The 27782-nt window shown below is 43.0% G+C and overlaps 1 protein-coding gene across 1 annotated transcript in view; it reads left to right on the forward strand.

The window, feature by feature from the left end:
* Nucleotides 1-276: 276 nt before the first annotated feature.
* LOC122461343 (lipase member M-like) overlaps nucleotides 277-27782 on the forward strand; it is a 30421-nt gene continuing 2915 nt past the window's right edge. Inside the window, exons 1-3 of the mRNA XM_043550754.1 lie at nucleotides 277-533; nucleotides 8100-8287; nucleotides 17437-17551. Of these exons, the coding sequence (XP_043406689.1) occupies nucleotides 456-533; nucleotides 8100-8287; nucleotides 17437-17551 (381 nt within the window). The 5' untranslated portion in view covers nucleotides 277-455. The remainder of the gene's footprint in view (nucleotides 534-8099; nucleotides 8288-17436; nucleotides 17552-27782) is intronic.

Raw genomic sequence — 27782 nt, forward strand, 5'->3', positions numbered from 1 at the left:
TATTCCTAACTTCTTGTCAAATTTGATGGGTAATTTTTCTGAATAGTTAAATTACATGATTATATTCAATTATTTAAAGTTCAGCCTTGGAACAACTGTTTGGCTTGATGTATGCAAGGGACAGAACCCAGCTGCGGGTCAGGATTGTAGGAACAAGAGGCCGTAGAAGCTGAAGAAAGCTATTGCTGTGTAGCAGAGGGGTGTGGTTTCCTCCGGAAACTGACAGCAAGGGAGTGCCAGGTGCCCCCTGGTGGGCAGAACCCAGAAGACCTAGGCCACCATGCCAGAAGCAGAAAGGCAGAGCAGGAACAGGAAGTATAAGAGGCGGGCCCTGCAGCTCAATTGAGCAGGAGCTGCCAGGGAAGGCAGATGCTTCCAGCCTACTGCTGGAGGCAGAACCTGTGGAAGACTTCTGCTGCCCCGAGGATACCTCCCAGGGACCAGGATTGCCAGACATGCCTGACGCTGAGAAGCTGCTGGGATTGCCACTGGCAGTATACCCCGAGGAAACGGAGGATGACCCTGGGGTTCAGGTATACCTGGAGGGAAGGGGAGGAAGGAGCCTGGGGATAGCCAACTGTAGTCTGGCTGCAGGGGCATCTGAACTGTGCTCAGCATGTTGTGGTGGGATTCCCTGCTGACCCAGTGGCAGACTGCTGTTAGGGCCCTGGGCTGGGATGCAGTGGAGTCGGGTGGGCCTGCATCCCCCTACCCTCACCCCTGGGGTGGCAGCACTCCTCCTTCTTAGGCCCAAGAGGCCTGCATTTGTGTGTCACCCACCAGAGCCAGGACGACAGACTGTGGTGTTGGTCACCCCTGCTGGCCCCCTAAACAGTTTGCTGGGTGCCTAAACCCTGCTGGCACCTTAGACCCTGTTTTCGGTGCCCCGCCCTGGCTGAGAGCCTGGGTCCCTGAACTACCTTGCCTAAAGGCTGGAGTCAGAGACTTGTATTTCCCCCTTTATTAGACTGTGGTTTCAGGAGTGTGTCAGCAAAGGGGCATGGCCTCCCTCAGAGACTGACAGCGAGGGAGAGCCACACATGCCCACAGTGAGTCTTCAAAATGTTTTGCCTGGCATGTTTTGATTTAGACATATGATCTATCTTCCTTCAGTGGAGAAACTTCAGTGGAGAAAGCAAGTCTTTTTATGCTAATCGGTGCCCTGAAACATCCCCTGCCTAGCAAAAATCCCACTCTTCCCAGTGTACCAACAAGACTTCCTTGCAGGCCCAGGAGCTCGCTGGCAAGTTAAGAGGGCTTGCCTGCACCATCTCAGTGGAATGGCTGGGACAGGATGGAGAGGAGTGCCTCAGTTCCAGACCCCTCAGGGCCAGGGCATGGCCTTTTGGAATGTACCTCACCTTTTGTGTTCCTTTACTAGGTTAAAGGTGCAGACAGCTGAATTCTAAGTTTGTTTGATTAACCACTTAATGATAGATGCAGAGCTCACTGCAGGGTTGTCCTGCTCCAGGAGGGCTGTCACGCGATGACATTGGGTCTCTTCTCTATGCCACATTGAAGGAGCAGACCAGACCTGTCAATCGGTGACCGAGACAGGAAAAAGGTGTCAGGAAAAAAAAAGGCAGAAACTGACAGATGCCCTATGCTCCTGAGGGGGTGGGAGCATAAAGAAAGAGGAAGAAAGCACCATAGGTGCACTCCCTCTAGTCCTGAAATCACAGTTTTGGAAAAAATCTCACCAGTCTGGAGCCCACTGTCGGAGTGGAACAGGGATGGCCAAAAAGCAGATTCCTGCATTATCCTGTCTGCTGGTATCCTGTCTATGCACCTCTGGATGGCTCAGGGTGCTGCGAGCACAAGCCGTATTAGCAAATTTCACAGCTGCTCCAAAAAGAAGCAGCATGTGATACGGCAGCAGTTTGACACGGAAGATTGGGCATCTGACTGTGCCCCAAAGGTAGCAAACCATGACCTTTGGGACTATGGAGCGCGATCTTGCTATGTTGGCCTAAGTTTTGCGAGGTTGAATTGAGAATAAACAGTTGTGCATTACGGACAGAGACAGTAGCTGTGACAATGTATAGGTAAATGTATTCATAGCTGAAATTCCTAACCATAAATCAGTCTTTTAGCTACAAGGTTTGAGTCTTTCCTTAGAAAGCAGATAACAGCCTGCAAAATTATGCTTATTAATATTAATAATAAAGGGAGGCAACAGAGATGCTGTTGTGCACACCCTTTAATAATAACATACTGATGTAATAATAAGCTGGGGAGAAAAGTTCTGTGTGATTTATTCTCTTTTCTCTCTCCTGCTTCATTTCAATTACGGCCATCAACAGTGCAACCATTAAGGCATCTGATTCCCATCTGGTACAGCAAGTGAACGCTGGTAATCTCTTCTTTTTCCCTGAATCAAAACTGCTTTTTGGTTACCTTTCTGGAGATAGACTGATTAATAAATTGTCTCTGAATTACTTGGTTATTGTATCAGAACAAATCTGTAGAGCATTTTGACAGTTCTATAGATAGAGATGTTGTTGCTGCCTGTCAGATTCCTTCTGAAGGAACGAGGAGGTCTGTATTGTTTTTAATGAGGAAGGAGAGAACTGGGGGATGGGGAAGTCTGCTGAGGGTGCATCTATCTTTACTTAATGGAAAAACGACATAAAGATTAGAAAACATGATAGTGCAATAAGTACCTAATAGATTTAACTCCTTTGTGGCTCTCAGAAGGTATATGCTCCAGCAGTGGTTTTCAGAAGATTTATTCAACTGAACATTAGGATATGCATGGTACTTTGAGTTCCATCCAGAGGATATTTCATGAGTCTCCTGAGAACAGGGGTGCCAGATAATAGAGGATTTATTATGTTCCCTTTGCAATTACAATGTTTTATATTTAATGTGGTTGACACAATCTTAGGTTTATAACAGAAGTATAACCACAAATCAGTTCAAATGCACAGGAGGAATTCAGCAGGGGGAATGCCCTCAGACTATAGAAGTGCCTTTCCTCTGTCCCATGAAATTCAATTTATCTTTTGCCAAGATATAAACTGTTAAAAATGGCCATTTCTCTTCTTGTTTGTGTATGGACACATGGGGGGATGAATTGATGTTATACTGGAAACTGACATTTCCTAACTTTAACATAATTTTGTACACCTGAATAAATGAATATAAGCAGTGAATTTAAAATGATTAACTTATGGTTGTGATTACTTCTTCTAAACTTTAATTTTACAGGATTGTGCCAAACCAATGAAATTTCAGAAACTGAAATTTGCCAAGGGAACATGCCACAAAGCATATGTTTCTGGCACACTGACCAAGCTCTATGCAGTAGCATCTCATGACTGGAATAGTAGTTATGTTTTGGTTTAATTTTCTAAAAGTAGCTTAAATGTTTCTGCATTCACTGGCTGGGTCCTATGCCATAGTAATAAACGCCCACTTTCATGAGTAACCATAGTCCCAACCAAATTATAAACAGAAAACTGGAACCCACCGTATTCAACTTGTGATGTGAACAAAAGTTAGGCTGATGAGAATTAGGGTTGATGTTGCCTGAAACTCAGTTCAAATAAATAGTCTGTTAAAACTAGTCTGCACACGTGTGAGTAAATTCTCCTCCCCAATCTGATGGAAACTCTGTGTGGGTGGAACTAAGTGGAGTTTCCTGCTTTGTCTATTAGTTTTCCCACAGAAAGGAAAGATCTGTCTGGGAAAATGGACAACTTGAGCAAACTGAAAGATTCAGTATTTAAAAATGATGTAATTCCATTACTCATCTGATCGTGATCATCTTGATGTGTTAAATGAAAGGCATTGTACACGGATGAGGCCAAACAACTGAAACGCTATCCCTAATATTTGTTTCCTATTTTGAGTAATACTATAATACTGTTTTTTGCATCTGTGTATTGCAGTTTTTCAAAACCAAGATGTGTTTATATCCATGTTGTTAATCTGTGCATTGTTTCACACAGAACCAAGATGTGGCTGTTTATTACGGTAGCGTGTATGACCCAGGGAATTGAGAGTTCAGGAGAATGGATGCAAATCCTGAAGCATTCGTGAATATTGTGCGTTGCATATTGTTGCTGGAGAAAAGGTTCGGAGTAGGGAAGTGTATTATGAATTGATAACATCCGAACTAATTTCTTCATTAACAGAGTGTCCTTTTAACCAAGTTCTTTCCCCAACCTAGCAATTGTTTTCTCACACTTTTTTGTCTTTCTTCAAATGAGCCCCTGGAGTGTTCCTTTGCTGAAGGCTATATTGGACTAATAAGTGAGACCTTGGCTATGTTTTTGTTCGAGAGAGCAGCCTTTTGTTTTTGGTGTAGTCCTGCTGGTGGAAGAGGCACATAAAGTGAATAGTTCCTTTATGATGTTTTTTAATCAAAGTAATAGCTGTCAATTTAAAAAGAAATGTAATATTTTCATGGGAGTATTAAAGGCTGGATTGTAACTTGGGCTATATGTCTGTTCAGGGGACTAAAAGGGCATAAGACTCCCCCTTTCACAGGCTACCTACATTTTGTGTCCAGGTATACAGGAGTTCATCTGCTTACTCCCTTCCTGGAGCAAGCAGGGGAGAAGACTGGAGCCTTAACATCACCCCCTACTCACTGGCCAGTGCAGGAGAGATAGCATGATGTAGGCCAGAAGTAATTACTACCCTGTGAGAGCAGAGGGGAAGCCACATTTCTGTGAACCCACTGTTCCTTCCCTACAGTTATCCTGAGACATTGTTATCCCTTATGGTTACATGTGTTCTAATATGAAGAGAATATATTTGGCTTGAAGAAAGAGCTGAGTAACCAGAGCAAGACAGTTTTTAAGTTTACTAAATTCTGTTTCCTAGGTGAGGCAATAACTGAATATGTTACCCAGCCTAGTTTCACATATATGGTATATTGGTTATTTATTATTTCACAATGCTCCATTAGATCCCAGCTTAATATAAATTACAAATTTTCTTTCTGAGCATGTTTTATGTGTTTGTTTTAGTTCTTTACCAGCAAAAGACTAACTCACAAGTACCTTTCTTAGTTTCTTTTGGAGGCTTAATTGTGAGCAGTCCATTACATGATACAGGAATATCTCACCATTCTGAAATGCAATGTATGTAAAGAGTCCAGAGTGGGTGCATATGAAATGACCTCTTGTAAATTTTAAATTAATGAACTAAAATGAATTAAATGTACAAACAATATATTGGCACCTGGATCACATCCAATGCCATATTCACAAAGAACTGTAATGTACGTGGCAGAGGGACACAGATATACAGCAAAGAAAAGGAAAGAGAAGTTTTAAAAAACAAGATTGTAAGGAGTGATTTGCAAGGTCAGCCCTTGCTATCTCCTTGCTGCACAGGGTTTGGAGGCACTTGGTGGGCAGAAGCACGTGCCATCTTTTCTGTCCAGTTACTGCTCGTTCTAAGGAGGCTAAGGAAGAGGTTTGAAATGGAGACAGAAATGAGAGTACAATAATAATTATCCCAATGATCTCCAAGGCTGAACTTCACAAAGTAAATATAATAGTAACAGGTAAACCCAGTGACCGCATATCTCCAGACTCCCCAGATGCACTCTGCCTGAGAATGGGGCAATAGTGTACTCCTTTTAACTTTGTCTTCTAAGAGGAGTGCATTCAACAATCCAGAGCCAATCTCTTTATTTTCTTCTACATTTCACTTCTCATCCTTTAGAGATTTGTTTAAATCAGCTTCTGCCTCCATATTTTTTTGAAGGTTAGCCAAGACCTTTCCAGAAAACCTGATTCCATCTTAATGGAAATATTCTTATGGTATAAGAAGACAAGTAGTGAAAAATGAGCTGTCCTGTTCAATACTTCCTTGTTTGGGACAGGTTGTACATACACCGATTTGTTTACTGGCTCATCTGAAAACTGGAAACTGTAAAAGCTTATGAAAATTAAACAAATAATGACAGGTTTCAGAGTAACAGCCGTGTTAGTCTGTATTCGCAAAAAGAAAAGGAGTACTTGTGCACCTTAGAGACTAACCAATTTATTTGAGCATAAGCTTTCGTGAGCTACAGCTCACTTTGTCGGATGCAATGAGCTGTAGCTCACGAAAGCTTATGCTCAAATAAATTGATTAGTCTCTAAGGTGCCACAAGTACTCCTTTTCTTTAAACAGAAATAAGTCTTTCTAGATACTTCCATGTGAGAGACGCCCTCCTGACTGCCCCCAGATAACGTCAAAAGTGCAAACAATTCTAGAAAACACCTTTGTTTTGTTTCCTGCAGAGTGAGATCATTCGCTACAGAGGATATCTGAGTGAGGAGTATGAAATTATGACAGACGATGGCTATTATCTTAGTATCAACAGAATTCCCTTTGGCATAGGAAATTGTAAGAACTCAGGTATGGCTCTATTTTACTAAATCAGCGGGCCCAGATAATCTTCATCCAAGAATATTACAGGAACTGGCACATGAAAGTGAAAGACCAATAGCAAGGATTTTTAATGAATCTGTAAACACGGAGGATGTATCCTATGATTGTAGAATTGCTAATAGAGTACCTGTTTTTAAGAAAGGAATAAAAAGTGATCTGGGAAACTATAGGCCTGTTAGTTTGACCTCAATTGTATGCAAAATCTTGGAACAAATTTTGAAAGAGAAAGTAGTTAAGGACATAGAAGTAAACGGTAATTGGGATAAAATACAACATGGTTTTACAAAAGGTATATTGCACCAGCCCTACCTGACTTCCTTCTTTGAGAAGATAACAGATTTTTTAGAGGAAGTAAATGCAGTAGATCTAATCTACCTGGATACACTTTCATATGGGAAATTATTAGTTAAAGTGGAGAAGATTAGAGATTAATATGAGAACTGAAAGGTGGGTAAGGAACTGGTTAAAGGGGAGAGTACAATGGATCATACTGATCATACAGTGGATCATAGGTGAACTGTCAGGCTAGATGGAAGTTACTAGTGGAGTTCCTCAGGGATCAGTCTTGGAACCAGTCTTATTTAACATTTTTGTTAACGCCTTAGCACAAAAAGTGGGAGTGTGCTAATAAAATCTGCTGATGACACAAAGTTGGGAGGTATTGCCAATACAGAGGAGGACTGGAAAACCATACAAGATCTGGAGGTTCTTGAAAACTGGAGTAATAGAAATGGGATGAAATTTAATAGTACAAAGAGCAAGATTAACAACAAGAATTTTTGCTATAAACTGGGGACTTATCAGTTGGAAGCCATAGAGGAGGAGAAAGATCTGTGTGTATTGGTTGATCACAGGATGACTACGAGCTACCAATGTGATGTGAGCGTGAAAAAGGCTAATGCAGTCCAAGCGTACATCAGGTGAGGTATTTCCAGTGGAGAAAGGCAAGTGTTAGTACCATTTTACAGGCACTGGTGAGACTTCATCTGGAATATTGTGTGAAATTATGGTCTCCCGTGTTTAGGGAAGATGAATTCAAACTGAAACAGGTCCAGAGAAGGGCTACTAGGATGATCCGAAGAATAGAAAACCTATCTTATGAGAGGAGACTCAAGAGCTTGGCTTGTTTATCCTAACCAAAAGAAGGCTGAGGGGAGATGTCTTCATTTTATAGGGACAGTCCCATTATTCAGGGTTTTGTCTTATATAGGCACCTATTGCCCACCATCTGTTGTCCTGATTTTTCACACTTGCTATCTGGTCACTCTATATGGTGGCTTTCTATAAATACATTAGATGGATAAATACCAAGGAGGGGGAAGACCTATTTAAGTTAAGCACCAATGATTATACAAGAACAAATGGATGTAAACTGGCCATCAATCAGTTTAGGCTTGAAATTAGATGAAGGGTTCTAACCATCAGAGGAGTGAAGTTGTGGAACAGCCTTCCAAGGGGAGCAGTGGGGACAAAAAACCTAATTTACTTCAAGACTCAGCTTTATAAGATTATGGAGAGTGTGGTATGATGACGCTGCCTACAATGGCATGTAACTAATATGCGACTGCTAGTAGCAAATATCTCCAATAGATGTGCATTGTGAAAGAAATCCAAGGAGAGGGAGTCAAGTGTTATTTTATTATCCTATTAGAGAGATTCTACTTTTGTAAAATAATCCCTCTCTTTCTTTCTCACGTCTTCAGCCTGTTCTTCTGCAGCATGGCTTAGTTTTAGAGGGAACCACCTGGGTTGCGAATATGGCCAACAGCAGCCTGGGCTTCATACTAGCAGATGCTGGCTATGATGTTTGGATTGGAAATAACAGAGTGAACTACTGGGCAAGAAAACACTACAACCTTAGCGCGGACCAGGAGGAATTTTCAGATAACAGGTACCTTAAATTGAACGGCAGAGAAACTTTTAAAATCTTACTATTTTATTTTATATTTTAGGGATTTTTATATTTTTAAACAAATGGGTCAGATTCACTGGTACATTCCAGCTTCTTTGCACTGCTCTCTTTATGACACAACATAGTGACAAAAGCATTGTAATGGGCTGATGACTGTCTCTACCAGTAGGTCAGTAATTTATATCAGCTGACATGCTTATACCACTCAGACTTAATTAAATTTAACCATTTACTCTGCTGCTCACATCTGCTGGTGTTCAAGTGTGGGATCCACAAAGGGATGTAGGCACCTAAGTTCCAGTTTTGGCTCCACTGTGATCCTCAAAACTCCCATTGAAGCCTAGACTCACTCGGCACCGTTTTCAGAGTAAAAAAAATCCCTCTGCACCTAAATTTCTGCCTCTGGTCATGCACACTGCAGCCTCCCTCTAGGCATCCAGAGACCCTATCTCCCACCCCAGAGTGATTCATAAACCAGTGAAACACCTCACCAACACACCAGGCATATGGCTGCCAAAGTTTCATGCAGGGCCCAATCCTGCAGAGGTGCTCGGAGGCCACCTGTCGTATCGGGTCCCATTCAAAATCCAGCAAGAGGAGGAGCTTTTGTTGTCTGTCATAACTTTTAGCCCAGGGGTTAGAGCACTCTGCTAGGTTGTGAGAGACGCAGGTTCAGCTTTTCCCTCACTGCTAGAGGAGGAGAGAGGATTTGAAGAGTGGTCTCCAGCCTCCCGGGAGCGTTCTCTAACCCCTGAATTATGGGATATTCTGATGTGGGAGCTCTCTGTTTCTCTTGTTTAAGCTGTTCCACTATGGATAAATAATGCAAGAATGATTGTAGCAGGAAGACTGGAACTGGGGTCTCCTACCTCCCAGGTGGGTGCCCTAACAACTGACTTACAGAATAATTCCCATTTTCGCTCCCTTTTGGGCCCAGTGACTGTTTAACGATTTATCCACAGTGGAACAGTCATTAGATCAGAGAAGGAGAGAGTGGGAATGACTCTGTAATCCAATAGTTAGACTCACAGAAATGCAGGACTGGAAGGGACCTCGATAGGTCATCTAGTCCAGTCCCCTGCACTCAGTATTATCTGGACCATCTCTGTTAGATGTTTGTGTAACCTGTTCTTAGAAGCCTCCAATGACGGAGATTCCACAATCTCCCCAGGTAATATGTTCCAGTGCTTAACTACTCTTACAATTAGGAAGATTTTCTAATGTCTAACTTAAATCTCCCTTGCTGCAATATAAGTCCATTACTTCTTGTCCTGTTGTCAGTGGTTAAGGAGAACAATTTATCACTCTTCTCTTTATAACAACCTTTTACATACTTGAAGACTGTTGTCCTGTCCCCCTTTAGTCTTCTCTTCTCCAGACTAAACAAACACAGTTTTTTCAATCTTTCCTCCTAGGTCAGGGATGGGGACCCTGCAGGCCGGAGCCGTCCCGTTGCTTAATTTCACCTGGCTGTCGCAAGTCTTGGTGCCGCGGGCCAGAAGCCCCACGCCTCAGCCCCTGAGGGGCTGGATCCGTGAGCGCTGGCTCGCCCCACCGAGCCTCGGTGCCCCCCCTTCGAAGCTGTGTGTGGCCTGTGATTGATTTTTTTTTTTCCTGTGGGTCAATGGCCCTTGATAGAAAAAGGGTTTCCCATCCTGTCCTAGGTCACATTTTCTTGTCCTTAAATCATTTTTGTTGCCCAGAACTGGACACAATACTCCAGTTAATGCCTTATCAGTGCCAAGCAGAATGGAAGAATTATTTCTCATGTATTGTTTACAACACTCCTGCTAATACATCCCAGAATGGCGTTTGCTCTTTTTGCAACAGAATTACATTGTTGACTCTTATTTAGTTTGTGATCCACAATCACTCCCAGATCCTTTTCTGCTGCACTCCTTCCTAGGCAGTCATTTCTCATTTTGCTTTTGTGCAATTGAGTATTCCTTCCAAAGTGTAGTACTTTGCCTTAGTCTCTATTTAATTTCATCCTATTTATTTTAGACCATTTCTCCAGTTTGTCAAGATCATTTTGAATTCTACTCCTGTCCTCCAAAGTGCTTGCAACCTCTCCCAGCTTGATATCCTCCACAAACTTTATAAGTGCACTCTCGATGCCCGTTATCCAAATAATTTCTGCACATATTGAATAGAACTGGACCCAGGACAGATCCCTGCAGGACCTCGCTTGATATGTCTGTGATGGATTGTCACCCCTGGGGTGCAGTCTGGGAGCTGTGAGAAACCGCTGCGCCTCTCTAACCACTCAGTTGGACTGGCCCTGCTCACACTGCTTCCTTGGTTGGAGACACAGCCAGACTTGCCGAGGCCCTGTTAAAAGAAAAGGAGTACTTGTGGCACCTTAGAGACTAACAAATTTATTTGAGCACAAGCTTTCGTGAGCTACAGCTCACTTCCCACGACAGCAGATGGTGCTATACACCCAACCTGAGCTACCTGAGAGTGCTTTACCTAAGCCACCCAAGTACAAACAGCTGACCCCAGCCAGTTTCCCAGCTCCCAGGCACCTCCACCCCCCGGGGTATAAACCCAAAATGATATCATCTTGCACTGCACAGGGATTTGTACAGTGTAAGCTTATTAATATGTCTGCCCCTCCCTCTATGTGGAAAGGAATATGCACACTTGTGGTAACCAAGCTGAGATTTTTTCCCCAGACGCTTCACTTAAAGGCACACTGATTTAGGTTAAAATATTAAATAAGTTTATTAACTACAAAAAGATAGATTTTAAGTGATAGCAAACAGATTAAAGCAATTTACCTAGTAAATAAACAAAACTGAAAACTAAGCCTAAAATAGTAGAAAGATAAGATATGAATTAGCAGATTCTCACCCTGGCTGATGATACAAGCAGGCTTGCAGATTCTTAAGGGACAAGCTGCATTTGCTTTGCAGCTTGGGATCCCCTTCCCGGTTCCAAGTCTTTTTCTTTCGGAGCTTCTCTGGTGTCGAGTTGTGGGGGAATCAAGAACAACAGATATTACTTCCTGCCTTATATAGCTTTTGCAAAGGGAGCCCTTTGTTTCAAACTTGTTTCCCAGACCAGTTTGTGGAAAAATACTGGCGTCCCAAAATGGAGTCCAGAGTCATGCCTGGTCATGTGCCCTTGCAGAGTCATAGCAGCCATTACTTACAGGCTGGCTGAAATGTCCACAGGAAGGTTAAGCTATTCCACAGCCCATTGTTTTAGTGCTACTGGCTCATCAGCAATCTGGCTTCTTCATTGTAGTGCCTGAAAGGCTGGCTGTGAGTGTTTTCCAGAGTAAGCCCACAGTGAAATGCAGATCCATAGTCAATATTTATAACTTCAAATACAAAAATGATACATGCATACAAATAGGATAATTATATTCAGCAAATCATAACTTTTCCAATGACGCCTTACATGACCCATCTTGTACAAAATTACTATTACGAATGTGGGGTGTAGTGTCACAATGCCCTTTCAGCTTCATTGTGAACCATTGATAACTACTCTTCGAGTACAGTTTTCCAAAAAAAAAGTTACTACAGTCAAGACCTATTTCATCTACTGCTTCCCCATATCCACAAGGTTTGTTACCCTGTAAAAGAAAGATGTTAGGTTGGTTTGACAGGATTTGCTCTTGACAAATCCATGTTGACTGGTGCTTATCATCTTTTTATCTTCTAGGTGCTTACAAATTAATTGTTTGATTATTTGCTCCATTACATTTCTTGATACTGAAGTTAAACTGACTGGTCTATAATTCCCTGGGTTGTCCTTTTTATAGATATGTACTATGTTTGCCCTTTTCCAGTCTTCTGTTCTCCATAAGTTCTCAAAGATAATCACTAATGGTTTAAAGATCTCTTCAGCCAGTTCCTGAAGTATTCTCAGAATGTATTTCATCAGGCCCTGCCAACTTGAAGACATCTAATTTGTCTAAGAAATTCTTAACTTGTTCTTTTCCTATTTTAGCCTCAGATTCTGTCCCATTTACACTGACGTTCACTATGTTAGTCGTCCAAACACTGCTAACTTTTTTTGGTGAAAACTGAAATAAAAAAGGCATTAACACTTCCGCCATTGCTGCGTTTTCTCTTATTGTCTTTCCCTCGTCTCTGAGTAATGGGCCTACTTTATCTTTGGTCGTCTTCTTGCTTCTCATGTATTTGTAAAATGTTTTATTGTTACCTTTTAAGTCCCTAGCTAGTTTTAATCTCATTTTTTGCCTTGGTCTTTCTAATTTTGTCCCTATGTGCTTATTATGCTTTATTTTATTCAGGTCACTGAAGATCTCCTGGTTAAGCCAAGGTGGTTTCTTACCATGCTTCCGGTCCTGGGGCCGGTTTTGTTCAACATCTTTATCAATGATCTGGATGATGGGATTAATTGCACCCTCAGCAAGATGACGCTAAGCTGTGGGGAGAGGTAGATATGTTGGAGGGTAGGGTTAGGATCCAGAGTGACCTAGACAAATTGGAGGATTGGGCCAAAAGAAATCTGATGAGGTTCAACAACAATAAGTGCAGAGTCCTGCACTTAGGAAGGAAGAATCCCGTGCACCGCTACAGGCTGGGGACCGACTGGCTAAGCAGCAGTTCTGCAGAAAAGGACCTTGGGATTACAGTGGATGTGAAGCTGGATATGAGTCAGCAGTGTGCCCCTTGTTGTCAAGAAGGCTAACAGCATGTTGGGCTGCATTAGTAGGAGCATTGCCAGCAGATAAAGAAAGTGATTATTCCCCTCTGTTCGGCACTGGTGAGGCCACAGCTCGAGTATTGCGTCTAGTTTTGGTCCCCCCATTATAGAAGGGATGTGAACAAATTGGAGGTAGTCCAGCGGAGGGCAACGAAAATGATTAAGGGGCTGGGGCACATGACTTACGAGGAGAGGCTGAGGGAACTGGGGTTATTTAGTCTGCAGAAGAGAAGAGTGAGGGGGGATTTGATAGCAGCCTTCAACTGCCTGAAGTGGGGTTCTAAAGAGAATGGAGATAGGCTGTTCTCAGTGGTGGCAGATGACAGAACAGGAAGCAATGGTCTCAAGTTGCAGTGTGGGAGGTCTAGGTTGGATATTAGGAAATACTATTTCACTAGGAGGGTGGTGAAGCACAGGAATGGGTTACCTAGGGAGGTGGTAGAATCTCCATCCTTAGAGGTTTTTAAGGCCCGGCTTGACAAAGCTTTGGCTGAGATGATTTAATTGGTGTTGGTTCTGCTTTGAGCAGGGGATTGGACTAGATGACCTTCTGAGGTCTCTTCCAACCCTAATAATCTATTATTCCAATCTTTTGTACACATTGGCATAATTTTTGCTTTTGTGCTCTTAATAATGTTTCTTTTTAAAAAACTGCCAACACTCCTACCTCTTTTTTTCCCTCCCTTAGACTTGCTTCCCACCGGATCTTGCCTCCCAATTCTCTGAGTTTGCTACAGTCTGCCTTCTTAAAGTTCATTGTCTTTATTCTGCTGTTTTCCTTCCTACCATTCCTCGGAATCATGAACTCATCAAATCATGATCACTTTCACCCAAACTGCCTTCCATCTTCAAATTCTCAACCAGTTTCTCCCTGTTTGTCAGAATCAAATCTAGAACAGCCTCTCCCCTAGTTGCTTTCTCTGCCTTCTGTAATAAAAGAGTGGTTTTCAGTGCATTCCAAGAACTTGTTGGATAATCTGTGCCCTGCTGTATTATTTTCCCAACCAATGCCTGGGTAGTTGATGTCCCCCATCACCACCAAGTCCTGAGTTTTGTATGATTTTTTTTTTAGTTGTTTAAAAAAAGCCTCATCCAGCTCTTCTTCCTGTACAAGGGGTCTACAGTAGACCTCTACTAAGACATCAGTCTGCCTCCCCTTCTAACTCAATTTCAGTGCAGGTGTACACATCTCCAATGTACAAGGCAACATCTCTTCTTTTTTCCCTTGCCTGACCTTCCTAAACAAGCTGTGCCCTTCTATACCAATATTCTAATCATGTGAATTATCCCACCAAGTTTCTGTGATGTCAATTATATTGTAATTGTGATTATTCACTAGAATTTCTAGTTCTTCCTGTTTTTTTCCCATACTACTTCTATTAGTGTATAGATATCTAAGACATTAATTACGTTTCCCCTCTCTATTCCCTCTTGTCTCTTCTTTGTTCCTGCTGTGATTGCACATGTTCTATCCGTAATGCGTTCCCCCCGGGGTGCCACCTGGAACTGGGGTACCCCTGAGCCTCCCTGACCCACCATCCTGGGCTCCCTTTACACTGTACTGCTCTGTCCAGCCTGCACTTTCACCAGCACACACATAGGTAGGGACACATCCAGCTGCAGTTGCATGCAGATGCTGTGATCAGTTCTGCATGGGAAGGCTCAGCTAAGGAACTTCCCAGCTACTCAGGCATGCACCCCCCTCGGGAGTGTAAGCCCAAAATTATACTGTCTTGCGCTGCACAGGGAATTGTACAGCATAAACTCATGAAATTTGCCCCCTCCCTCCCACACACTGGTTTTAGATAAAGCAAAAACAAGTTTATTAACTACAAAAGATCTATTTTAAGTGATTATAAGGGATAGCAAACAGATCAAAGCAGATTACCTAGCAAATAAACAAAACACACAAAGTAAGCTTAATATACTAAAGACATTAGATATGAATAGCAGATCCTCACCCTAAGTGATGATACAGAAAGGCTGCAGATTCTTAAGGGGCAAGCTGCACTGATTTAGAAACCCCAGGTGTTCCATTCACAGGCTAAACATCCCTTTAGCCTGGGTCCAGCACTTCCCCAGTTCATTCTTTGTTTCTCAGGTGTTTCCAGGAGTCTCTTTGTGTGGGGAGTCAGTGAAGAACCACAATGTCACTCCCCTGCCTTAAATAGCTTTTGCATATGGCCAGAATCCTTTGTTTCAAAGCATGGTTCCCACGCCAGTGAGTGGAAAAACACTGTTATCCCAAAATGGAGTCCAGCACCAGGTGATCTGGTGACATGTCCCTGTAGTGTCACAGCAGTCATGAGTCGGAGGCTATTTGTAGCATCCTCAGGAAAGCCCCCACGTGGGAAATAAGCTTCTTCTAAGGCCTGTTGCTCTCCCTAGTGGTTCATTAACTTGAATGGGCCCTTCCCAGCCAACCATCTAGACAGAGAGCCTTTTGCCTAGTGGGCGTTCCCCAGGTGTAAACACATTTGTAATACAAATATATAGTCAATATTCCTAACTTCAGATACAAAAATGATACATACATACAAATAGGATAATCATATTCAGTAAATAACCTTTCCAGTGGCACCTCACATGACTTATCATGCATAAACTACATTGATTGTCATAATAATATCACTGAAGAATACGTGGTGCAGTGTCACACCTTCCTCCCAACAGATTCCTACCTTTCACCCAGGTCTCCGTGTTTTGGACTTACCTATGGGTTTTTGTCTCCTGCCCCTGTTGAACCTAGTTTAAAACCCACCTCCGTAGGTTAGCCAACTGTATCCAAAGATACTCTTCCCCCTCCCGTGATAGGTGGATCCCATCTCTTCTCAGTAGTCCCTCTTCTCAGACAGCATCCCATGTCTGAGGAAGCTGAAGCCCTTCTGGTGTCACCATGTGCACAGCCATGTTTTTCACCTCCAGGATGTGTCTGTGTCTTTCTGGGCCCCAACCCTTGACTGGAAGGATTGATGAGAACGCTATCTGTGCCCTCAGCTCCTTTACGCTCACTCCCAGAGCCCTGTAGTCACTGCTGATCCGCTCGGGGTCATACCTTGCAGTATCATTAGTGCCCACATGAATGATCAGCATGGGGTAGTAGTCAGAGGGCCTGATGATCCTCCACAATCCTTCTGTAATGTTTCGGATATAGGCCCATGTGAGGCAGCGCACCTCCTGGTATGCCAGGTCAGAACAGAAGATGGATGCCTCTGTCTCCCTCAGAAGGGAGTCACTGACAACCACCATCCTTCGTTTCCTCTTGGGAGTGATGGCTGTGATCCTCCTAGCCTTGTGGGGTACATTGTTTGGGATTAGGGCACCACCTGGGAGGCCAGAGAACTTGAGTCTAGTTCCTCTGCTCCAGTCACTCTTTCATTATTTATCCACAGTGGAACAGCTTCAACAGCAGAGACTGAGGCCCCATGTCAGAATATCCCATATCTCAGTGGGATTTAGAGAGCCCTCCTGGGAGGTGGGAGTCGCCTCTTCAAATTTTTTGGCAGTGAGGGAGGAATTGAACCTGGTTCTCCCATATCCCAGGTTCTAACCACTAGGCTAAAAGTTGGAATGTGGGCACCACCATCACCTTTTCTTCTGGCTGTTTTTTGTGGTGCGAGGTAGGAATCCTTTTTCATTCCCTCAAGAAATGCCTTGGGTTCCGTCTGACTCCAGGCAGTGAATTAAAGTTTGTGGCTCACTAAGCAGAGAAGGGCACTTCTCTGCATCCTGGACTTACACACCTATCTCCAAGAAAGGAGCCAAGCTTAGCACACATTTCTGTCATTGGTGTCTCCCATTATCTACCTTAGGCAGGCCCCCCACCTACCGTGCTGGTTGTTGTGGATTGCATTCTTAGATATCTCTCACCATTCATTGTATAGAGAGCCTAGGTAACTAACTTGACTTTGTGGATTGCAGTGTTTTTCTAGGTGCCTAAAAGTTAGATGGTGTGATGCTGAGCAATGTAATGGTTAAGTCCCTTTATGGATCCTACCCCAAACCAATTCCAAAAATAATCTAATCTTGCTAGAATGCCATTGTAAACAGCATATGCAACACCCCAACCAATTGTTAAATCCAGTGAACATCATACCCCTCTCCAACCAGCTCTCCTTATGTCCAAGCATTACTCAAGCCTAGGGCTTACCTTGACTTGATGACACAGGTTAAAACTACAACTGCCTTGTCTTCAGTATGATTTTAACACATGCTAAGATCACACCATATTTTCCTAACGAAGACCAGCCCAAATATGTCAAAGTTTTAAAAGTAAAAGTGAAAAGGTATCTTTACTACATAAAGAGACAAAGATTTAAATCCCATGGTGGCTGAAATGATCAGTGAGATTTGCTGTGTCTGTGATTCAAAAATGCTGCATTCTGCACCCACGGGCAGTAATTATAACTTCTTAATGTATCCAATTTCGTTTTATGTTGCAGTTTTCACGAAATGGCCACACATGACCTTCCTGCCATAATAAACTTTATTCTGCAGAAAACTGGGCAAGAGAAACTGTATTACGTTGGCTATTCTCAGGGTACCATCTTGGGTACGGTAAGAGAAATCAAATTGTTGTCATCAGAATTAGAGCCTTACTATATTATCTGCTGTATATAGTAAGTGACAGTTCCTTCCCCAAAAGCTTATAACTTAAAAGATAAGATGTAACAGGAGGGTGAAATAAACAAGTGATGAGGGAAAGAGGACTGGGTGACAACAACAATATGTTTTAGCTATCCTACTTGTGTGTACCATTCATAGATATAATTAGATGCACTAGCACTAATAAATAACAGTGATATCAACTAGCTATCTGCCTTGCAGATGGCAGTTTTCTGTAGGCATCACAACCAATGGGTAAGGCATGGTAAGATCTGAAAGCGGGGAAGCACTGTGCTTGTGTGCACTTTAGCTGGTAAAGCTTTAATTGCTAGTGACACGAAGTTAGCACTTAAGGATCTAGTAATATGAGAACTCCCTGAAAGGTTCTTAATTTCCCAGAGGATGTATGATGCTCACATTTTCAGTCAAGAACAAATATGAAAATATGATAACTTATTCAAGGTCATGACCGTTGAGTTTCCATAATCTTTGTTTAGGGTAGAGAATGAATATCTTCATCTCTCTCTTTATCATTGATTATTAAGGCTGCTGTGTTGAAAGTGCATTGAAGTGCAACTGAAGAGACCAGTTTTTGAGCTACACAGAGCTCTTCTTCAGGTCAGGTCAGATTACCTTTCCCAGACCTGAAGAAGATCTTTTGCTCTCTGTAGCTTGCATGATTCATTCTTCAATCATTTTTTGGCAGATCTTGCACTTTGTTTGTTTTGTTTTATATTTTACTCATCATAGGTTGTGTGAAGATGTATACTGTTTCTTTAAATCTGTAACAGGAAACAGGGCAGGAGGGGGCTTGGAAAGGTTTTAGCAGAGGTTCTACGGTGAAGGATATAAAGCAGGAGAGAGAAAATTTAGGAATTATACCATTTTCCTTATTTCTAAGAAAGTTCTTATTCAGTGTGAGAAGAATGCAACACTTTCATTGTCATGTGTCAGGGTGGGTTGGTCTTAGAGGCTTCGTAGAATAACTTCATTGTTCAGAGGAGTCTTGAGGGAGGAGAAATCTCCTGGACTATTTTAAAATGAATGAACTAAAATTGTGACTCAAAAGGAGATTTAAGGATCTCTGTGCTCCGTGTATAAAAGAAATTAAATTGTTTATTTCTGTCCATCACTGATACCTCCCACTCCATGGCTTTTATCAGTCCCCTACTGCTGCAACTCTTTGCAGAGTATTTTATTAGAACACTGCCAGGGAGGAAGGAGCTAAGGGGAAAATCTACAGTCCTGGAATCTGTAGCATTGTGCTTTCCTGCACATGAAGCCATGCTCCTCCACACCACTGAGCACTCCCACTCCCTGCTACGGTGAGTACTAGGAGTATATAAACCATAGTGAGTGTCACAGACTCACTGCGTCCCTCAGCACAGCACATCTAAGTCTCCCCTGCATCCAGGTGGGCTCTACCTGCTCCCTCTCTCCAGATCCGAGTCCCCCTGCTTCCCAGCTCGGCATCTGATATCACCTCCCCCAAGCCTCGCCTCTGTCCATTGTCTTCTGTCCAGGTAAACAGGGTTGCCTGGGCCTCCTCTCCTCTCTGCTGTCCTCTGTCCCCTCTGGCTGGAACCGGCCGGTCAGGTCACTGGGGTCAACTCTTTGCAGCAACATTGTCCTCCCACTGGCCAGAACTGGTTGCGACTCCCAAGCTGGGCCTCCCAGTCACCAGTCGCTGGGGTATCCATTCTCCAGGCCATTGGTCGGGGTCCCAAGTTCCGTCGCAGGTCCTCTGTGACAAACTCTCTCTCCTATCACCTCGTTAAACCAGTAACAACCAGGGAAACTGCGTCCCACCCCAACTGCATGTAAACCGTTGGGAAAAAACCATGAAAACCCTCCACTTCATCACAGTGAGTAATGTCTTTGCGTTTTTACAGACTATTCTCGGCAAGAAAAAGTTGTCTGTGAAGAGAGAGATTGAGCAAATTTACTGTTCAGGTGTGCCACTACAGAGTATTTCAGAAGCTTTGTTCCTTGGTCTTTTCTATCTTCGGGGGTTTTAATGAAAAGAGTCTAAATACGGTATGGGTTTAGTGATTTAAAATGAACTAACTTTTGTTTGGCCACGTATGCATGGATAATTAATTTCTAACAGCAAAATTGGCCTCTTTTCATGACCAGTGGGATCCTCGTGTAGGCTAACATGTTGACACTGCCTCCTAAAGTTTGTGTGTGGCAGATGAGGGAGTGCAGGTTGGCTGGGATGTTGTAGGATGGGCCGGTCCATTTGTTTTGCCCTCACTTCAGGCAGGAGTAAATGATTACAGTAAGCACAAGGCAGTGGAAAACGAGGCCCTTAATATCTTGAAGTATTAGTCTCTGAATTCAAATGCACTGTGTGAACATAATGCAATACTCAGTCCAAAATCTTTTACTGAACATAGGCAGAATCACTTTGTTGTTCTGAAACCACTTGAACTTTGTAGGTTTGAAAGTTCTTTTTGAACTCTGACATTATTGGGTTCACATTCCAGCATGAAACAACTGTGAGGGCATCAGGAAAAATAGAGAGGGAAAAGAAAAAATAATCTAAGTACAACATACACCCAATGTATAGCCATATAGCGCTTTAAAAACACACACGTACACACTCAGTAGTACGTAGCAGCCAACCTGCAAAAGAACATGAGCGTAACTGCTGCATCTCACTCAAGCATTTTTACTTCTGTCATCTAGACCTGCTTTGAACAGGTTTGGTAGACTCAGTGGTAAAAAATACCAGTACCCTATCTACGCTACCACTCCTGTTAATTCTGCTAGCTGGTGAGATGTAAAAAAGTCTAGTGTAGATGCAACTTCCACTGACTCCCTGTCTAATTCTAGGTCTATTTCAAGGTCCTAGTTTACATTTTTACAAATCTCACTGAGTTAGAGTATAGTTCAAGCCTTTTCTATGATATGAAAATTATCTATTTCTAGTGATGGTATAGGCCAGCAGCAAACTACAATTCTTCTCCCATCCTGCCCCTGCCCCAGAGCAAAGAGGAAGCAGGGAAGGAATTAAGACCAAGAGCAGTGTCTCCAAATCACAATGCATGTGGGGAAGGTGCAGCTGGTGACGTATTCCTGGCTCAGGGCTGTGACTAATGCCAGAAACTACACCAAGTTAACATGTACAGATCTCTCTGCTGTAGGCAAGGCCTGAGGCATCTGTGTAGAACCAATCTCTTTGCACAAGTATTTCCAGAATAAATGTGGCTGCAGAAGAGCCCAGCATTTCCTCTCCTACAGACAAATTGAAGTATAATTATCACTTACCAATGCAGCGTCAGCCAGGGAGGAATGTTGATTGGTGACATTTCAAACAGAATGATTGCTTTTTTCTCTTGGTAGGATACCTAGATAGAACAGGGATGACGTGGATGAAAAATGCAGATGTAAGTAGGACACAGGCTTGTGCCACCCTAGCTTTGAGTATCATAGAGGCTGAGATACTTCTCTAACACATTACACTAGCTGCCCTTTTCCCTTTAGCTAGACTATTTGACTTAATTAAATCACGCTTACAAAACAAGTTATATTAACAGGACCCGCTTCCCGCCCCCGCCCCCCCCCCCCCCCCCCAAAAAAAAAAGCTCTGTGAACCCAAACGATAGTTTGAGAGGTTCTAGTTGCAAACTCTGTGTCTACACTAGCACTTTTGTCGGTATAACTTATGTCACTTAGGGGTGTGAATAAATGCCCCCCTGAGCGACTGTAGAGGTGCAGACCCACTGTCGCGGCGCCTCCTGCTGATCATACTGGAAATTAGCTCTTTTGGACTACCAGGGCACCTTTTACTAGCAGTATCTCACTCACCATTACTTCCACTTCCTCCACTGTCTGCACCATCTGGATCTGCACCTCTTCCAGACTGCAGTGTCCTCTTCAGGGCACAACCCTCCAGCTATGCCCCAGCCTGCTGTCTCTCCACTTTTGGGGGACAGGCAGTCCTCAGTCCTTCCACTTGCCTCAATGGCCAACTGCAGTCTCTAGTCTAGCCCCTGGCTTTAGGGGCAAACTGCATTCTGGATTTAGGCCACTCTACTCATTGGCAAGTAGGGATAAATGGAGGAGGGACTCAGGCCCACCCACTACTCTGGGTCCCGGCCCAGAGACCCTATAGCTGGCTGCCACTTACTACCCCTCCTCCTATTCCTGCTGCCTGCTTTCCCTGGGCTACTTCCCCCATAGCCCTAGGACCTTCCCTGCCCTGGCTTCAGGGCCTCAGTCTGGTCATGGTCAGCCAAGAGATCTCCTATTGCTCCGCTACTGCAGTGCTGGGCAGGGTATCTCCAGTGCTCCTTGGCAGACAGTCCTTCCCCTTTGCCCTCCAAGAAGAGACTGCCCCTTGCTCTGCTGAGCAGCCCTTTGTATATGGGCTCCAGAAAGCCTTCTCCTAATTGGCTTTCCCAATAAACCTTTTCCTGATTGGCAGGGTTCTGCGCAGCCTCTCGAAGGCTGCCTTAATCCTTCTCCTGCCTGTGTGAGGCAGCCACCCCACCACAGTGACATAAGTTACACTGACAGAAGCACCAGTGTGGACAGTACTATATCAGCAGGAGACGCTCTCCTGCAGACATAGCTACCACCACTCGTTCAGGGTGATTTTATTATGTTGACGGGAGAGCTCTCTCCTGTCAGCATAGAGCGGCTATAGGGGAGACCTTACAGCAGCACCTCTGTAAGCTCTCTAGTGTAGACATGACCTTAGTGTCATCCATCTGTAATCTATACTTTATCTAAATCTCTAGAAGTGCCCTGATCACCAGTTTCACAGAGGTGTTGCCATCTTGTCAGTTTGAAATATTTTGCATGACTGGAGTTTGGGTAAATGGGTCTAACTGGAAACTGAGGTTTTCATTCCTCATGGATTATAAGGTTGAAAAAGTTAATATTCGTTGTTTGGCATGGCAAAAGCTTGGAAAAGGCATGGCTCTGTAAAACCCTGCAAAAGTCACAAAGACAAAATGAAAAGACTCACAGGATCACATTAAGCAAAATGTCCTTGATTTTGCAGTAAAAGTTATTCAAAGCATGCCAATAAAAATGAGCAAACAGTTTAAAACCACTAAAATCCTCTGATTATTCGCCATATTCCACGGCGCTGGACATACAGTGCCAGATTCTGCCACCCTTATTTTAACTGTGGAGTACTTCATGAGACTACCCACCGTGTAAGGGTCTACTCAATGCGAGCAAGTGGGACAGAATCAGACTCAGATTTGTAACAAATTATGGAAGAGTATTGCTAAACAGAGGCTGGCCAGGATTCCAGGATTTGTTATAGAAACCTTAAGTCATGGTTTTGTCATGAAAGTCAAAATGTTGTTACAATCATAAAGGAACAACCTTACTCAGAGGGAAACTGAGCTGAAGTTACTATGTTTTTTCTGGTTTAGAAAACCATATGGATCCATAACTTAGTTCAGATTTACTTGAAAATTGTCAGTCTCACTGAATGATTTGCAAAACTTCTGTCATAGTGGAGTTCATTACATATATCTGAACAGTGCTGAATATAGTTACATTTTTGTAGAACTAAAGTGAAAATGAGTACTTGTGGCACCTTAGAGACTAACCAATTTATCTGAGCATAAGCTTTCGTGAGCTACAGCTCACTTCATCGGATGCATACTGTGGAAAATACAGAAGATGTTTTTGTACACACAAACCATGAAAAAATGGGTGTTTATCACTACAAAAGGTTTTCTCTCCCCCCACCCTTCTCTCCTGCTGGTAATAGCTTATCTAAAGTGATCACTCTCCTTACAATGTGTATGATGATCAAGGATGAAGTGAGCTGTAGCTCACAAAAGCTTATGCTCAAATAAATTGGTTAGTCGCTAAGGTGCCACAAGTACTCCTTTTCTTTTTGTGAATACAGACTAACACGGCTGTTGCTCTGTAAAGTGAAAATGTTCATTTAAAAAAGTTAGCTCCGTTCTTGGAAATGAATCCAGTTTTTGTTTGTTAGTGGCAGTATTCCAGGTCCCTTTCAGTAAGACTTTCTAAAGTACAGATATTTTCACCTTCTGTAGTTATTGCACTGAATGGTATTTAGTTTAAGATGAATTGAACTCCATCCATTTCTGTCAGAAGATAAATGTCTAAAATGTTTTCTTGCTGAGTCGCATTGATATCTACCTGTCACGCTTTCCAGATTCAATGTCTGTAAAAACTGTGCTCCATTGGGGCCAGGTAGAGTTTCTGAAATATAAAATGGCTTTAATTCACTGCTTATATTTAAATATTATGCAGCCAATTCTGATATTTTATATTCTCATGGGTCCTGTCTGATCATACTTGAATTCGGATTTATTCATGAAAGAGAGAGAACTACCTGAAATTTTACATCTCAGATCCTTGTTTTGTTTTGCCCTAGCACTGGTGTTGAGATTTATTCATGCAAAATAATGTGCAATTTTATTAACTCTGACACTGAGTTCAGATATCATTGCCATATAATCATAAATCACTATCATCATACACAACATAAACCACCCCCTTAAACTTAATGTTCTCTTTCATTAGAATTTGAAAAAGAAAATGTGCAAAGATCAAAATACTAAATTTTCCACCATGGCTACCACTTGTGTGGCTGCACCGGTGAGTAATTTGACATAAAATGCTAGTCTAGACACAGCCATAAAGAGACTTCTGGACTTGGACATTTGATATTTTTTGGAGCTTGTGGGGAGCAGAGAGGACAGGCTTTTGTTTGTGCTCTTTGTTTATATTTTGTTCTCTCTTGGGACTGAGAGAGGCCAGACAGAAATCCATCTTCTCCAACCCATCCTACTCCAAATCTCCAATATTGCAACCAGTATAGGTAAGCCAGGCAAGGTGGATTAGTTTATCTTTTGTTTTATGTGAATTTTCCCCATGTTAAGAGGGAGGTTTATTCCTGTTTTCTGTAACTTTAAGGTTTTGCCAGAGGGGGATCCTCTGTGTTTTGAATCTGAATACCCTGTAAAGTATTTTCCATTCTGATTTCACAGAGGTGATTCTTTTACCTTTTCTTTAATTAAAATTCTTCTTTTAAGAACCTGATTGCTTTTTCATTGTTCTTAAGATCCAAGGGTTTGGGTATGTGTTCACCGGTACAAATTGGTGAGGATTATTATCAAGCCTTCCCCAGGAAAGGAGGTGTAGGGCTTGGGGGGATATTTTGGGGAAAGATGTCTCCAAGTGGTCTCTTTCCCTGTTCTTTGTTTAAAACGCTTGGTGGTGGCAGCATACTGTTCAAGGCCAAGGCAAAGTTTGTACCTTGGGGAAGTTTTTAACCTAAGCTGGTAAGAATAAGCTTAGGGGGTCTTTCATGCGGGTCCCCACATCTGTACCCTAGAGTTCAGAGTGGGGAAGGAACCCTGACAAGGATGTGCATGAATAGTTTGTTGCCATGTGTGCAGTAGATTACACAACTTGGGTATGTTATGAAGCATGAGATCTTCAGCCTTTTGCCTTCATCTACGCAGGAAGTGCACCATTAGTCCCCTGCTCTACACAGTGTATGGCTTATTTTTCTTACTTACTGAAGGTGAAGTGGGTACCTTGCAAACAGATAACTAGCTGGGTCTCTGCTGGAAGGCATTTACCATCTTCAGTTTATACATCACATAACAAAAAAGGGGCACAAAAGGAGCAGGTGGATTTGGACAGGGTTTCATAAATTAAATCACGTGGAGACTGATATTCCTGTACAAGTGTTTGCAGGATTGGGGCCTCAGTTAGTTCATGTGATCACCTTAGTGAGCAGGACTCCTTCTTAAGGGCTTGGCTACACTTGCAAGTTAGAGCGCATTAAAGCAGCCTCAGGTGCCCTAATTCACGACCCGTCCACACTGGCAAGGCACGTAGCGTACCTGGACTCTGCAGGTGGAGCGCTCCTGTTAATCCACCTCCACGAGAAGCATAACGCTTGCTGTGCCTCGGCTGAAAAGCCCCGATGTCAGTGTGAGCTAGGTGTTGCATTACTGCGCTCTGATCGGCCTCCGGAAAAAATCCCATAATCCCCTTAAGTCAAGTGGCCACTCCTGTCATTGTTTTGAACTCAGCTGTAGGAATGTGGATATGCCCTTTCAAAGCTCCGTTTCTGACAGCCAGCTGCTTATCTGCTCCAGGACAAAGCAACCATTAGTGTGGAATGTTGCTTTCTGTGAGTGTTTGAGAGAGAGGCGTGGTGGAGGGGAGTCTGCTGCTGTCAGAACTTACAAGACAGCATGCTGAGATGCTCGCAGCCACCCCCAAACCCCCTCTCTCTCCCCCCACATACACACAACACACTCCCTGTCACACTCCACCCCATTTCCCTCCCCTCCATTTGAAAAGCACATTGCAGCTGCTTGCATGCTGGGATAGCTACCACAATTCACAGCTCTGTGGCATTGCAAGAGCTGCTAATGTGGCCATGCCAGTGCACTTGAATCTGACAGTGTGGACACACTGCAGTGCTTTCCCTACTGCGCTCTCTGAGGGCTGGTTTAACTCACAGCGCTCTACACCTGCAAGTGTAGCCATGCCAAAAGTTTCACTTTAGTACATGAATCAGATCACATTCCATAGACTTCATGGCAGAGGTGAGTCATTAGGTGAGATATGAATAAGGAGAGGGGGTGATGGATTGGTGAATTACATAACATATCTTTACACTAGGAAAGGCAGTCCATGGTAAAAGAATATGATTTTTTAAAAGTGTGTGTCTTTACTTCAGTAAAACTATTCATGTGCTTAAAATTAACCTCTTCAGTCAGGATATGACATAAGAGTTTTAATGCAGCTTTAATGAGGCTTCCTATAGCCAGAGGCTGCTCAAAGCATCACACCTGTTTTCTCTTGCACAGCTGAGCACTGTAGCTGACCTGTGTGGGGAAGCAGCTTCTTCCCTTTGATGTCTTTCTGGAACAGGAGTGATAGCAACAGTCTATCAATGGTAGAACAGTGCTTCCCTTCCTAGCCCAGCCTCTACAGTCAGCTGCCACAGGGAAGCAGCTGTGCTGCCTTGAAGACCCACTGATTGTAGGAAGCTGAATGAAAGGCCATTTAGTTGGGGTCTGAGAAAAGGAGATAGAAGAGGGGTGGGAGCTGGAGCTGTTGAAAGCATTGGCTGTTTGGGGAGGAAACCTCTGTAAGAATTTTTCCTGGAGATCTCCCCAGTATCATCCCATGGGAAGGAGTAGGGGGATCAATACAGGAGTCAAGACTTGCCCTGTTCCCCAGAAAAGGCTACCTGGCCACACCCAAACCCGTGTCTCCATCCTGTGTTTTAGCCTCCAGTGCCCAGTAGAACACTTCCCCATTCCCCTCAGCCCCCTTGTAATGCGACTTCATTATAACCATGCTCTCAGGGACTCTCATTGGCCATATGAGGGAATGGCTTAGCAAAAAAGTTAATACAGCCTGGGCCTATATCAGTTTTTCAGAGGATACCCCCTAGGAATGAAGGAGAGATGATATGCATCTTACCCTGGTACTGGGCTACCCACTCCTTTGCCCAGTCCTTCCAGCATCCTCCACAAACAATGCATGATGGGGCTTCTATAGGGAAAGGAAGGGAAACATTGACACAGAGATGGCTGAATCTTCCTGGAGAGAGCCACACAGGGAAGACGCTCTCACACATGGATCAGAGTGGCATGAACTGGGTTCATATTGGTCTGAAAACCAGTGTGAGAGGAGAATAAGGTCTAAAATAAGTTATTACAGACTTTAACAGAAACATTTATCAAAATATTGGAATAAATTATTTGGTCAAAACAAAATACCATGCACACTCACTGTTATAATATGAAAACAAAATATATGTATAGATAATAAGATAAAATAGTAATCTCATTCCAATGGACTAAATTTCCTTTCCTTTCCTTTCCTTATTATTAATAGATCCATTCTTTTATAACAGAAATCTTACAAAACTTGTTTACAGCTTAAATAAACTTATTATGTACACAAATACACAATTATGAATTGGCCTTTGGAAGTCCCTAAAGCTATATTAACAAGACTTGCTACCAGTCGCTTTCTTCAGCTTGTAGTATTGATCACATGTTGTGGTTGATGCTTTTCTATTCTTCGTCTTCCATATCAGTTAAAGTCTTTCATTACCGTATGTTTAGGTCCAAACTTCTGTTTTTCTTACATTTAGATATGTAACCTGTTTTACTTCTTGTATCAAAACTCTGTGATATTA

Source organism: Chelonia mydas, chromosome 7 (genome assembly GCF_015237465.2).
Source record: "Chelonia mydas isolate rCheMyd1 chromosome 7, rCheMyd1.pri.v2, whole genome shotgun sequence".
Classification (NCBI taxonomy): Eukaryota; Metazoa; Chordata; order Testudines; family Cheloniidae; genus Chelonia; species Chelonia mydas.